Here is a 15,965-nt window from a genome sequence, read left to right as displayed (position 1 = left end):
CATCGTTCGTCAAAAACTGTGACTTTGGCAGAATGATTGGACGTGGAAATGATATAAACATACCTATTTTAGGAAAGAAAAATAACTATGTTTAAAGCAGGAATACACTTTCGATATTTGCAGCACGAATGATCAACCATCACTACTAAATACCAAAACAACTTATGTCAGCTCGAGTAAGGTTATGCAAACTAATGAGGTGGAAGTCAAAAATAAGACCCTTAGAATTAAAAACGTAAGCCATCAGAAGGCAAGCTCCAGAGGCACGTTCGCCGCCATATAAAAAACACATCTGTGAAGGGATCCACATGGCACTAGTTGTAAACGCGTAGCTATTCAGCAAGACCAAGCTGAGGGTCGTTGGTTTGCATCCCACCGGTCGAGGATCTTTTTGTTAAGGAAATTTTTTTGACTTGCCAAGTAGCACAAATTCTTTCGGGTAATAACTGTGGAAGTGCTGTAGCAGGAACAGTTGGGATGTAACGCCAAAAAGATGGAAAAGAACATATTTTTTCATTCGAATGCCGTTAAGATATTTTTATGATGTTCTAATTTTATGAATGTCCGTATGAATGTCTAAATTGTTGGGCTGGTACTAACTGAGTGTCTTGAAACCGGAATCGAAAATTGGAGGTATAAAAAAAAGAAATCAAACGAAAACCAGGCGATAAGAGTATGATTCCCCATGAAATCAGACCACAAATTCCTTTGAGAATCTGTCTACATATTTGTTTTTAATTCCTCGTGACATTACGACAAATTATACTGCTCGTATTACTGTATGCATTTTTCAATAATTTTCTCAAACTATTTCGGGTATTTACCCAAATGTCCCAAATGAATGTCTTTACTTGAGAGATTTTCAGCCAAGATCATTTCTTAAATTTCTTCAAGATTTCATTTAGTGATAATTTATCATGGAATACTTTCTACAATTTTACCGAGGAAATGTTCAAAAAAAAAAATTTTTTTTGACATCTCAAAAATATAACCTGAATTGTTAAAATTATAATCACATAAATTAACTCAGAGATCATCATCATTCATCATCATTTGTAAACGGATTCTTTTAGATATTTTTGAAGAAAGCTCTTAGTCCTCTAAGATTTTATCCGATTATTCTTCCAACGATTTCCTTAGAAAATCCTCCAAGACTCCCGTTTAGAACTTTTTCAAAAATTCAGCCAGAATTTTCTCCAAAGATGCCTTCAGAGATCTATTACAAAATTATAAAAACAGAATTTCTTCAAGATTTTAACACATCAGTCGTTGCGCTGTTGTATTTTGTTCAACACTGCTGAAAAAAAACTCGCTTTTCGTTCACAACAGCAGCACGGTGGTTTTGACGGTGGCAAACCGCGCGACGACTGGAAGGTTAACCAGGATTTTCTCTGAGGATATCTCCAAGAATTACTCAGATATTTCTATAAGAATTCATACTATATTAATATGAAATTTCTCAATGAAGTTTTTAAAAACTTGTCCGAGTATTTTTCACAAACATTTTCCACGCATTTTTCCATGGAAATGTAAATAATTTTATTCAGAAATTTGAGAAAATGTTCAAAAACTTCTGATAAAATTTGTGTAAGTTTTAAATTCACCCTCAATGGGTTACTAGAATAACTCATATACCTTGAGAAAAATTTAAAAAAGTTTCTAGATAAACTTTTAGGACGATTGAAAAAAAAGAAGCGAAACAAAAGATACTGTGGTTAATGTCTTGCAGGATTTTCTGAAAAAACTGCTTGAAAAACATCGTATAGAATCACTTAACAAATGTGTAGGAATAATCGGGAGATTTTCTCGAAAAAATGTTGCAGTGTTAACTGTTATGGAACCTTAATTAAAATTTTGTAAATCCCATGGGATTTTTTTGAGAAATTCATTGAGAATCATAGAAAAAATCTAGAAAAACTCAATGAGGAAACACATGGTAGAATTAAAGCAAAGAATTTCTCTTGATTGATTTTTTCTCGAATAACCCCCCTAAGAATTTTTGGAGAAGTTCTATGGAGTTATCGTGAATGAAATGACTTACAAATTCTTATCAGGTTTCATGGAGAAAACAATCCCTGAGCGCCTTTTTTGACGAATTCCATGTAAAATCGGTCAGTCACAGAACTCGACCATCTTCGATTTGCAGTAAATTTTGCACATGTTTTTGGTATGATATAATAAGTGTTTTCCATAGAAAAATCGATCATTTTGACTTGAGAATAACTTATGAAAATGGCCTGTACGTTTTTTGCATGCAACTTATTTGAAAAATTTCGAAACTGTTGATTTTAGAGAAAAATGTTCAATGAAGAAGTTGTAGTGAACCGTTTGGCTTAGAAGAAAAAAATATACACTGAAAAATTATTTACGTTTTTTCATGAAAAATTCAAAAATAAAACTTAAATTTTAAATTATACAAAAACCGCATTTTTATTATTTTTTTTTCAAATTTTCGCCATAGTATCTAGATAGTAAACAGATGTTTGGGGCAAAGTTTCATGATGGAGAAACCTTTAATAAAAAAGTTTTTCCACAACAAGAACAACTTTTCAAAATTTTAGTTTTTAGTCAAAATAAATACGTTTTGATGATACAATAAGATACTTGAATTGATTCTATTATAGTTCAGAATGTATGAATACATTTTTGGAAGTAGTCATTTTCGAATTAAATCGAGTTTAATGCCAAAAATATTATTTAAATATTAAAATAGGCCATTTTCAATAGTTATTCGCGATTCTTTATCAATAATAATACGTTTTCGAGAGTAAAGACCTTATTTCTTGCCACCTACTAATTTTCCTTGATTGAGAATTACGAATAACTAATGAAAATGGCCTATTTAAATATTTAAATAATATTATTTGCATTAAACTTGATACAATTCGGAAATGGCTACTTCTAGAGAAATTATTAATATAATCATTATAGTTCAGAATAATTTAGAGATTCATGTTGTACCATTATAACGTATTAATTTTGACAAAAAATCAAAATTTTGAATATCGGCCAAAAGTTGTTCCTAGAAAAACTTTTTTATTAACACTTTCTCCATCATGAAATTTTATCCCAAACGTCTGTTTACTATCAAGAATCCATGGTGAAAATTTTAAAAAATATAAAAATGGGGTTTTTGTGCAATTTAAAATTTTAGCTTTATTATTATTTTTTCATGGAGATTTCTGGAGAGATCCCTGTAGAAGACCCTGCTAGAAAGTATTCTAGATGAAATTTCTAGAAAAACCATTAGGATAATTCCTGACGTTTTACTTTGAGAAATATGAGATGAAATTAATCAATGTCCTGAATAGGTAACAGTCTCTAAAAGGTTTCATGCACTAGAATTCACTGCAAGTAAGATGAGCAAAAAAGAGATTATAAAGACTATTTTGTTTAGATTTTAGAGACCTTTGATCAAAAATAACTACTTGCTTTAGAATAAAGCCTAAATATCTAAAATGACCTGCTTCCAGTCCTGAAATTGTTAAATTGATTGTTTCGATACATTAAATTTGAAGTTATTTGAATTTCAAATAACCTACTTTCCTAAAATCAGTTTTTCAAGTTTCGAATAATTTTAAAAATCGTACATGAAGATTAGGGCAATTCAAATTTTAAAAATGTTTGAAAATCCAATCTTCCATATGCTCCTTACCATCCTTACTATAAAAATAGTGTTCTGTGAAATTTTCAGCTTTCTAGGTGGTGATTTAAAGGTGGCCCAAAGACAATGTAGATTTGTATGGAAACTACTATGGAGAAATTTAGAGAAATGTTCCAAACACTCTAGTACTGTAATGTAAGTAGAAATTTATCATCCCATATTGAAAACTCATTCTTCAAACCTTAATGAAGGATGTTGCTGAAGAAACAAGTCCCTTTTGAGCTAAATTTGATATGGATTTTTGTACATGTTTGCAGGGCTATAATCCCATATTAAGCTAAATAATAGCAAACAAACTCATGGATCTGCTATTGTTCGGATTGAATTTCTCTCTTCAGCAAATTTCTTCATTATGGTTTGAAGAACGAGTTTTCAATATGGGATAATAAGTTTGTATTAATATTACAGAACTACCGTGTTTGGAACATATCTCAAAATTTCTTCATAGTAATTTCCATGCAAACCTATATTGTCTTTGGGCCACCTTTAAATCACCACCTAGAAAGCTGAAAATTTCACAGAACACTATTTTTATGGTAAGGATGGTAAGGAGCATATGGGAGATTGGATTTTCAAACATTTTTAAATTTTGAACCGCCCTAATGAAGATATGTGTATCTATTACAGATAAATTTTAGAGATATTCATAAAATTTAATCGTTAGGTTCCATGATGAATCATCGTTTAATTTCAATATGAATCATGATTAATGAATCAAGATGAATGAATGAATCTCAGCTACTAATGTACTAGTACTGAAACCCCACATACTCAAAGTGTAATCGCTTCAAAATGAAAATTTCCTCCAGAGAATACAAATGCGAAATATGTATCTATTTGGTTTATCTCTTCATTGCAAATGTGGGACAAACTCCCATCGTTTCGCAATGTTCATACATGACCTATTTCAGCACATGCCAGTTTTCTTTTCACAATCCGGTTCCCCCGTCGTGATTTCCATCTGATGCCAAACCCATCTAAAAGCTTTTTGCTAATGTCGAACAAAATCACACACAATGGGGGAAGCATTTCCGACGGCGATGTTCTATCGGCGCACCGTAGAGTGACCCTATTCATACTGTCACTCCGTTCGCATTGTAGTCTCACTATCCCTGTTTGAAAATTCATCCCGATTCGCACACCAGATGGCCCTGACCTCGAGAAACAGGAGTTTTGCCGCATCTAACTAGGGGCTCCAGCTGCACGGAATCGAAGCTAATAAAAAAGAATATTCAAATTGGAATAAATTACATGCCGTAGTTAGCATAGCTCAAAGCATGTGGAAGTCAAAAGCTTTACCCGGAAAAGCTTATTTTTACGAATTAGATAAAACTGCAAAATTGGGAATTCCGCTTTACTTCTTCAGTTTTTTAATTGTGTCCCCCTAAAACACAGAACTATTGGTTTTTTATAATTAGGAATGTTCAAAGTATATGCAGAAAATCGGTTATCTTCAAATCATGTTCTTTTACAAGACGTTTGAGAAACCCTGCTGCTCCCAGCTGATCACAAGGAACGAGAGGAACTAGTGTGCAAAAATTGTGAAATGATCCCAAACCTACTATCATGCAAATCAAGGCATTGCTTTCTGGAGCGCGCTTCTCGTTTGTATATAACTAATCTCGCTATTCATTTCAACCCCATTCAGTAGCCTAGTACACATCTATTTGGCTATTTGATTTTCAGAAGCAAATGCTGAACGAAATTGCTGCTTAGCAGAGTGTTACAGAATGCATTAATTCGGCATTTGTGGTTTCAATACACTTTCAAGGCTAGTTTATGTATGATGAAGGGTCAAGGATTGTTTTGAAAATAATTTGGAAACATTCAAGGCGTCATATTCCAAGATGAATGAATTTTTTTCGGTTTTCATGGCAAATCATCACAATTATATGAAGTTCATATATGTTTAAATGAGGCCCAGATAGCCGTAGCGGTAAACGCGCAGCTATTCAAAAAGACCAAGCTGAGGGTCGTGGGTTCGAATCCCACCGGTCGAGGATCTTTTCGGGTTGGAAATGTTCTCGACTTCCCAGGGTAGTATCATCGTACCTGCCACATGATATACGCATGCAAAAATGGTCATTGGCATAGTAAGCTCTCAGTTAATAACTGTGGAAGTGCTCATAAGAACACTAAGCTGAGAAGCAGGCTCTGTCCCAGTGGGGACGCAACGCCAGAAAGAAGAAGGATATGTTTAAACCTTTTTTCCGATACAATCTTTGAGTACAGCTTTTTACAAACAAAGTTGTGTGAGTGATCAACTCGCTGATCATGGAAAACTTTGTGGAACGACTAGAAAATTAATTAAAGAAAATCGTAAAAAGTAATTAACACTATATAATGAGTACTCTTTACTCCTAGGCCACAACATAAAAATAGAAAAAAAAAATCAATCAGTTTCAGTTCCGAAGCATTCGATTAACAAAGATGCCTGAAATCAATAGTTGGCATTTTCCATTCCGATGCTGGTTCGTGATTACCTGACATTTCCCTCATATAACTGGCTCATATAAATTTCCTTCGCCTCGATCAAGGATGATGAAAACAATGGATGATGGGCCCATCGACTCCACTCGTGCTCACCAGATAGGGGATTTGTTGTATCAACAACATGGAACAGGAAGCGAATAAACGGCGAAGAAAATGAGTCAGGGAATATTTGCCTGAAATCACAGCTTTCTTTTTATATGTGTGTTTTTAGGTATAGATATGTGTAAAGGGTAAAATCGCCAGTTTCGGCCATCCTTACACAAAATAGTATATATGGGAAGCATTTCGTATACAATTTTTACGTTAAATGAAAGCTCAATCTGTATTTTGTGAGAAAAATATCGAAACTAGGCAGAAGATTTGTTTTGCATTGAACATCACGTTGGCCAACCCCAAACAGTTTTGGACGCATTTTTCAATTGGATTCCTGATTTGGCCAAATAAAGAATATAAGGTCTGCAATTGTATAGAACATGTAATACTTTTATTATTTTCTGCAAACTTATCGACGATTCAATTAACGTAGTTCTACAATGTGTATGACCAAAACCGGTGCTTCTATCCTACGAGCTTATGGGGGCCTCTCTGTTTCCAGCTTGGAAAAAGGGCTGAAAACATCAAGGCAAGGCTTCTGCCAGCTGTGTGCGCTAAGCTACCGTCGTCCACCAGCACTGGTTGAAGTATGTAGTTCAAGAGCATCTCAACTGGGCGCTCTTTGAAGTGGGATTCTATTGTGTATGTGGATGTGTGTATATGTGAGTCTATATTTAATATCAACCCTCTAACTATAGCAACGAAGAGCATAATGTGCTCGAGGATTGCACTCATTCGGAGTGAGGCTTATGTATAAATATTGCAACATTACGGTCTTGTGGATGGGATTTTTGGGCTGGAAGGCTATTTTGAGATGTTTCCCTGTTTCGCTTTTGTACAGGGGTAGTGTACCATTAGTTGCAGCGTGCCTTGCGAGAAATGGTTTATATTATTTTATTACAATACATTTTATGATGAAAAAAATAAAATCGCAGTATGAACTTTGGAAAGATAGAATCGGTACTTCGATTGAACAAGTAAAACTGGTGGATTTAAAGAGGTTTTGAAGAGATGATTCTATCCCATCAGTGTAACTATTGGTACACCAACCCTGTAGGACATTCTCTTTATACTTTATATCATATCCGATAGCTGCAAACTGCTCGGAACAGGCACGATTAACTGAAGTGGATGCGATAAGCCGATAAGTGGGTTTGTCAAGATTTCTACTTCAATGACAGAAATATCCTACCTTAGACATGTTGTTCGATGCTGAATCTTAAAAGTCAAAGGCATATTAGACTAGTCCATATAGAAAAAGATTACATTCTCCAGAACATCTTTTAATTAGCCCTTACGTCCTGACTAGGACACTATACTGTTCCATATGCACTTACACAGTAATTAGAGCTGCTGATAGCTGATGTACTAAAACGTCCTACACTAAAACTATCAATATCACTTTGATATGCTAACCCGCAGCAGTGATGTGACGTCACACTCTAGAACATAATCACTGCAGAATGAGTGATTACGTGGTAATTATCCATGTTATGAATGCTTTTCAGTGACCATCTTCTTCTTCTTTCTGGAGGTACGTCCCAACTGGGACAATGCCTGCTTCTCAGATAAGTGTTCTTATGAGCACTTCCACAGTTATTAACTGAGAGCTTTCTTTGCCAATTGACCATTTTTGCATGTGTATATCGTGTGGAAGGTACGAAGATAATCTATGCCCTAGGAATCGAGAAAATTTCCTCTACGAAGCGGGATTCGAACCCTCGACCCTCAGCTTGGTCATGCTGAATAGCTGCGCGTTTACAGCAACGGCTATCTGAGCCCCTGTAACAACAAACTCTTTTAATTCATATGCAGTACTGTCAAAAATATCAAACTGATAAATGTTCATTTTATTTGCTTAATTGAAGGCTAAACATAAACTCTGGTTATTAATCGAGAGCTGTATTCTACCAAAGATGACATTTTTTATTCGTATATCGCGTGGCAGTTACGATGATACCCTATGTTCAGAAAAGTCAAGAAAGTTTTCAAAAGAAAAGTTTTGAAAAGATCCGGAACTGATCGAAAATTGAACCCAGACAACTTTAGCTTGAGATACAATTCTCGCTGAACTTTATTAAAGAACCTATGTACAAATGAGAATTTCTCTCCTCAATCGCTCATTTTCGATTATAACAAAGCAATTCCAAAGCTTTTGGGGAGTTTTACACTGTACAGTCAAACCTGCACGATTCGATATATATATATATATATATATATATATATATATATATATATATATATATATATATATATATATATATATATATATATATATATATATCTGATATATATCTGATCATAAAATAGAAATACTTTAGAAAGCTGGTTGCGGGGACCATCATAGTGACCATGAAATTTGGTTTTTAGTATGCTTTCATGAGTCGATATCGAGTCATGTACCTTCGGCTCTTGGAGGTTTCACTGTAGATCAAAAGACAGTGTTCGTGGCTAGCGTTTAATACAAAAAACGCTATGGAAAAAGTTAATGTGGCTGAATTATTGATTGAAGAAAAAATAAACAAAGGGATCCTTTCAATGTTAGATAGGTCGTTTTGAGTAGTTACGCGAGAATCGTATTCATCAGATTTTCATAACCCGACATTGTGGCGAGCAGTGGTTAGGAAGTTGGGTACTCACGGATGCTCCCTGAGGGAGTCTAATCATCACTTTTATGGAATGTGTAGCAGAAATGCTATTAAGGTGAATCGAAGCCAAACCTCAAAATTTCAAGAGCACATATTTGAAGAACCATATAACCATCCACGCTAAAAATGATCGATTGGTCACCACCAGCGAGTGATCAATCGATCAAGTTTTCAGCTTAAACGGATGTCTGTTCCTCCAGATTTGAGCTCTTGAAGATTTAAGGTTAGGTTTCAATTATTTTCTCCTTGAGAACTACCAAGAGGTTCACAAAAAAACCGATTTTGAAAAGAAAAGAAAGGTTGAATTATAACTTTGAAAAATGAAAGGACAAGATATTAAAATACAGACCTCAAAATTTCAGCCGAATTGTAGTATGACTTGAGAAAAAACTAAACTAAAATGGCCATTCATGATTCCATATAATTGCTTTGGAAGGCAACACTGCTCGATTGTTTTCAAAACAACCTATTATATAGGGGCCAAGATAGCCGCAGCGCTAAACACGCATTATTCAGCAAGCTGAGGGTCATGGGTTCGAACCCCACCGGCCGAGGATCTTTCGTAATTGAATTTTTTCGGCTTCTCAGAGCATAGAGTATTTTCGTACCTGCCACACCATATTCACATGCAAAAATGATCAATTGACAAAGAAAGTTCTCGGTTAATAGATGTGGAAGTGCTCATAAGAACACTAAGCTGAGAAGCAGGCTGTGTTCCAGTTGGAACGTTATGTCAGTAAGAAGAAGAAGAATGGGGGTGTTACATTGAGATATAATTAAATATTGAAGATAACGACAACGAATGCTCAAAAATATTGAAGTGGGCGTTACATATCATACAGTCGATAGCAAAAATTCATGCAGCTAACAACACTTCAAAAGAATAAAAATAAGATTAATATAAAAAATAATCAGATAGGTAGCTGGAAACAGTGCTGAAGACGTATAGATAATGCTCAGAAACAGAATGAAGATAAGCGCTATTTATAAACATTTTTTTCAAAATTGGGATTGATTCAAAAAATTATGTAATGTTTAACTTGATACAACATTTAGATAGAAACATGGCTGTTTAATGAAATTAGGGACACATTATGTTATATGTAATATTATTTCAGCAATATCTATAGGATTGGTTCAGCTCCTTATTTTTGGCTCTACCTTATTTGGCATATATCCAATTTGGCATAATGCCATTTGGTATAATGCCATTTGACATAATGGCCATTTGGCATGACGGTCAAACAAATTTATTACTATTTTTTCAAGAGCTTCAAAATGTTGAGCCATATTTTAGTGCTTGAAATTAAAATAATGTTTGTCTAAGACAAATAAAGTTTACTGAAAAAAGGGACGAATATTGATCATGGTTTTTCAATACAAAAGAGTTGATGTATTGCACAAGGAAAAAAAGAGATATATGTTACATTTATAATGTATTTTACGAGTCACATCTTACTTTGAGAATATCGTTAGAGATTTGCAAGCAGAGTCTTTCAACGATTGTTGTTAATACAGCTGTCCCATTATGTGGGGATGTTTATTAATCGCGTAGATGGAGATCCGTTGTATGTAAGCTCACTGATTTCAATACAGCATCACAAGCAAGCTTTTCAGTTTAAGAATAGTGAGACACAAACTCTGAATCGAATAGCTGTGTATAATTTGATTAAAGGAAAGAGTTGTTCCTAATCCTATGTGCGTCATTCAACATTGAACTTTCTACTTAAATAGAATATTTTGAGACTAATGTTTATATTTATAAAAGAAGTGGAAGTGGCAGATGTAGGCTCCTGTCTTTGCACTTTAACCAGTAGGATTTTTTTTAAGAGATGCTAATCAAAACGAGCCGGAGTTTGAAGCAGCCAGAAATTTGAATCGGAACACAAGGCAAATCGATGTAAAGATCAATGATCTTGGCGTACCTTAAAACTCTCCGCTGCAAAACTCAAAAGAACAGCTTATGTTTGAAAGAAGGTACAATTTCTAATGCTGAAATATGTATCGTGTACCAACTAATTTTTGTAGCAATTAAACTTCTCTCTTTTGAACACTGGCTGTTCTTCATATTTAATTTATGTTCCCTCAATGATAAAGAAACAAAACTAAAACTTTAAGCGACAAAAACGTGGATTAACATTGATTTTTCCGAGTAAGCTTTCTCCCTGGCGTCAAATTGTATATTTTTCCTATTACTCCTTTAATGAAGCGATACGAATAAGTTGGGCTTATTCTATGAGTGGCATAAGGTGAGAATTTTTGATCTCAATTAACACAGTAAACCTCGTATAGCGAGGAGCTGAGAGAGACTCGCGAAGAGGAAAAATATCAACGTCATATGCAGCCCAGATTTCGCTGTCACGAAACGTCAAATGCAGTAATGGCTGATAAAGTGAAAAGTATTGTTTTATGGTAAAGTTATTTCTCTACAAATACATCTTAGTGGGAATAAGGTTTGCCTTTGCTCTATATGTGAAAAGTGGATATCGGGCTATTTGAAAAGGAATATATTAAACAGCATTAGGTATATGCTGCATTGATGAGTTTTCCGCAGCGTTGGTGCTGGTGTTTATTTGCGTGAGTTAAGGCTACATCAGTTATACTCACTTGGTTGACACAATGGCGTTTTTGAGACCGAAATATTTGCTCTTATGTGTGGGGAGCACGTTGAAGCAGATAGTCAGACAGCTATTCAAAGCTTTTGTCTCAATCTACTCAAACTCAGACAGTTTATCGCATGTCGAAGCGCAATTAAGGAACTAAATTCAATTAACACAGTAAACACCGTATATGTCATTCTTTCAACCCGGCATGAAATTACTTATGAGTAAACTGATAAGTGAGGGGAATAATATAACTTAAGTTTGCGTTTTCATTTTCTTTTCAAATTTTTCATAATAGAATGGAAGGTACGAGGTTTTCTTAAAATTTGTCTTTGCTATTTATGTATTAGCATTAAGACAAGAAATTGATCAATTCCAAGTATAATTGATCAATTTTCTTCTCCAACCCTCAAAAATTATGTACGAATCTAATACACCAGAAAGCTAAACTAGCCTTTTAAGAACAAAAATGTACATTCTGAATACAATAAAATATCATCCTAACAATCCCATTCAGGTCACGCAGAATAAATGTAAACGCTCCGTATTTGACCTCTTATCGCATAGTAACGTCCCTACCAGAATGCTTGTGTACTCACCTCATCCCATTTGAGAAATTTTTCGCCATCCTGAAGCGCTTTCGGGACTTCTATCGTGCCCAGCTTTACTGCGGTTGGAATGACCGCAGTTTGGCCTCCGGTATTGCGGGGCGATTGCTGCTGTTTGCCGCTTCCCTCCGCACTTAACGTTGCCGAAGAAGCCATGATTGGACGCTCTTCTGATACACTTGATGCCCTTTTTATATATTAATATCACTAAGCACTCACTCAATTAAAGCAACGCTTCCACACTACTAAGCACCGTTCCCACGCTGAAAGCCGGTCCGGGTTCACATAACGGCGCGTGCTGGATCGCTAAAAAAAATCTTTGCGCACTTTTTCTCTCTTTCTTCTTCTTTCTTCTGTGCACTTGGTAGAATTAATTCAATGCAATTAACACATGCACTTGCTGCTTCCTCACGAAATACGTTGACAGTGAAGGAAATCGAATCTAAACACTAATGCACACTTTATTCGCAATCAACACCATCAAACACTTAGACATGTTTGACATTAATAATTAATATGTACACTCTCGATTGGGGACTCTGTTTCTAAACCCGATTTGGTTGGCCGTTTCGTGTTTGCCATCATTTCGAGCACTGACTGACGCAGGTTGATTACCCGCGACCACACCCCCACGCTTTGAGACGGTCAGTGACGCAAAGAGTGCAAGCTCGATGATGCTATCCGTCACGCAACCGACCGACGATTCCGCGGATTTGATGCAGACGCTACGCTTCCGTAGATTCAAATCCGCTTTTGTGGATTTTTGTCATGAATTGAAATGCAATGCGGATTGCAATAAACGACGACTGGAGTATTTCTTCAAGATGACAAAATCTGAAAAGAAAGAAAACGGGATAAATATATAATTGGTAGAGGTAAAATGTACAAGAAATAAATTAGTAACAAAACCTAGGATATTGAATTCACGGCGGTTTGATAGCGTTCAATCCCTAAGACTTTTCTGATATTTTAAACTTTTTTAGGAATTCCACACGCCATCACTAAAAATTTTCAAAAATATTTGTAAGTATTATTTTAAGCAATTTTGGTATGATCAAGAAATAATTCTTCTTCTGATATCACCACAATACAATCAGAATTTTATCAGAAAATCAGAGTTTTGTTAGAATTTCTTCATAAAATTATCCTGAACCATTCTACTTTGTCTAGTTAAACTCCATATTTTTGAGTATTGTTCAAGGATTCATTTAGAAATGCATCCAGAAATCCACACATTTTTTTTAATGATTCTCAAAAACAAACTTTTTTGAATTGCTCTAAGGAATGTTGCCAGAAATTTCTCCAAGGACACTTTCGTGAATTCACCCAACCAAATTTCCATGAGATCCAGTTTCAGAAACAATCTTCAATGTGTTTTGGGGTAATCAAGTTTAGTTCGCCTTCGGGCGTCGGGGTCTCTAAAGGAAGTCCGTAGCTTGTAGGTAGAAGCGCCTATCTAGCGTGGGTTGGATCTGCAGTTTAAATTTCAATTTGTACATTTGACACGTGTTCGTCGTGTACATTTAGACATCAAAACCTTAAAACTGAGAAGGAAAAAAAGACGGTTGATCAAATGGTTTGTCCGAAAAAATAAATTATATTTTCATATTTTATTACATTAATTTACATTGATAATAAAACAATTTTTGATAAGGGGCAGAACATAAAGAACCTCATTTTCTTTCAGACCTTTCTAATGGTATTTCGTCCACATCAATTTTCAAATTTACATATACCATGGTCTTGGACCAGACCTCCCCTTCCCCATAGATGATCACGTGGTTTATGGACGGCCTCTAAGGTTTCTTTCGTCATTTCCATTTCCCACAGTAAATTTGTACTTCAATCTGAAACCATAATGAGATTTTGTGATTTTTGAATCTGCGATGTATGCATCTAGTACTGTGAAAATTAAACGAATTTAAACAACAAAAAAAAACCTTTTTGCGAAGAAATCTTTGGATGAACTGCACAAGGAATTTTGACGATCTGAAAGAAATATTAGTAAACCTACTATAAAAAAAATCCTCAAATAAATTTCTTAAGATTTTTTCTCTGGTGAATAGGAATTCATGATAAGGTAGAATCCCAGAATAACTACTAGAAGTAATATCTAAAAGTAACAGAATTAAAAAAATATGAAAAGCAATTCGATGAAAAAGAATGTGGTTCCTTAAAAGTCTGTTGAAAATCCCCGGAGAAATGCTGGGTGTATTTACTGGAGGAGGATATGAGAAGGATACATGACGTAATTACTTGGAGATTTTTGTCTTACAAAACCGTAGTGAAATTTTTGATTAAACACTTATTAAAATATTACCAATTTCTAGAAGTTTGAAGTAGTTTATGGAGGATTTATTACTGAATTTATCGAAAAATTCATGGAGTAATTCTTGTATTTTGAAGCAATTTTATGGAAACCTTAAGAAATTGTTCGAGGCATTCCTAGACGAGTCTCAGAAAAAAATCCCTAAGAAATTCTTGAAAGAATTCCTAGATGTAATTAAACAGGAAAACAAAGATATATTTCAGTAGTAATTTCTGTCGGACTCCTTCAAGAAACCTTTGAAATCTTTTTGAGAAAAGCGTAGAAAAATTTAGAGTTGGTTATCATAATGAAATATTAGAGTAACCGTACGCCACTACGCCGAATGAGCCATTCATCCTTAGATGCCTCCAGGAATTCCTTCAGCAATTTATCCAGTTAATCCTTCAAAGATTCCTTCATCAATTTACTTCATTGATTCTTTAGGAATCCAGGAATTCCAGAAATTCTTCGAGTAAAATCTCTCCAGCGATTCCTCTAAAGATTTACCCAGTAATTGCTTTATGAATTTCTCCAAGAATAACTCCATAAAAATCTCAATATTGGTTTCTATAAAAGTTGTTCCAGTGATTTTTCAGGAACACATCCACAGATTTCCTCGGATATTCATCCAAAGGCTCCTGCAGGATTTTTTTTTAAACAATTTTCCAAGGCGTATTTTATTGATTACGCAAGGTTTTCGCAAGGGATTCTCCAAAATATTACTCTCAGGATCATTTCATATTTTTTTTTCTAGAGGTTCCTCAAGGGATGGCCCCAAAAATGTTTTCCAGCGATTCATACAGGAATTTTCCCAGGGACTTTTCAAAAACTTCTTCAATGAAGGATTTTTTTTAAACAATTCCTGGAACAAATCTCCTGGAGGAACTCTTAACATCACCATTTTTTGTTTCTAGAGGAATCATCCAGGGATATCTAAGGATTACTCTAAGGATTTCTACATGAAATAATTCTACAAGTTCCTTCAGGGATGGCTTAAAGAATATTTCCAGCGATTCCTTCAGTAGTTTATTCAGGGGCTTTTTAAAAACTTCTTCAGCAAGAGTTCTTCGAGAAGTTCCTTGATTTTTTTTTTTTTTTTGGAACCCCTGAAGGCACTTTAAGGGTAATTTCTATTTGAATCTTTGAAAAAAAACATGAGAAATTTGAACAGGAATAACGAATATCTAGAAAAAACTGTCGAGGAATTCCTGGGGGATTACTTCTTTGTAGTATTTCATGTAGCAATTTTCTTAGAGATATCTCTAGGAGAATTCTTGAAGGAAAATCCCTGGAAGGAATTAGAATCCCTAAATGTATTCCTGACGCAAACTCCGAAGAAATAAACCACTGGAGATATAACAAGAGTAATTCACTAAGATTCCTGGAGGAATACAAAGCTATATAAAGCCAAGAATTTTTGTAGAGATTTTTCTGGTTAAATCCTTGGAGGGGTCTCTGGAAAGATTCCTAGAGGATGCTCTATAAGAATATCAATCGTTTGAAGAAATCATTGAAAGAATCCCTGGAGCTTGAAAAGTTCTCGGAGAA

At 34.8% G+C, this 15,965-nt stretch overlaps 1 protein-coding gene across 5 annotated transcripts in view; it reads right to left on the bottom strand.

Annotated features, from left to right (window-relative positions):
* The window catches only part of LOC5572902 (1-phosphatidylinositol 4,5-bisphosphate phosphodiesterase classes I and II), a 235,407-nt gene that overhangs the window by 179,862 nt on the left and 39,580 nt on the right, over positions 1–15,965 (bottom strand). For all 5 annotated transcript variants that reach the window (XM_021847049.1, XM_021847048.1, XM_021847052.1 and 2 more), the window contains exon 3: positions 12,101–12,943. In XM_021847049.1, the coding sequence (XP_021702741.1) occupies positions 12,101–12,265 (165 nt within the window). In that variant the 5' untranslated portion in view covers positions 12,266–12,943. The remainder of the gene's footprint in view (positions 1–12,100; positions 12,944–15,965) is intronic.

This window comes from Aedes aegypti, chromosome 2 (genome assembly GCF_002204515.2).
Source record: "Aedes aegypti strain LVP_AGWG chromosome 2, AaegL5.0 Primary Assembly, whole genome shotgun sequence".
In the NCBI taxonomy this organism is placed as follows: Eukaryota; Metazoa; Arthropoda; class Insecta; order Diptera; family Culicidae; genus Aedes; species Aedes aegypti.
The sequence above is the reverse complement of the archived record's forward strand: the minus strand, read 5'-3'. Positions and strand labels throughout refer to the sequence as shown.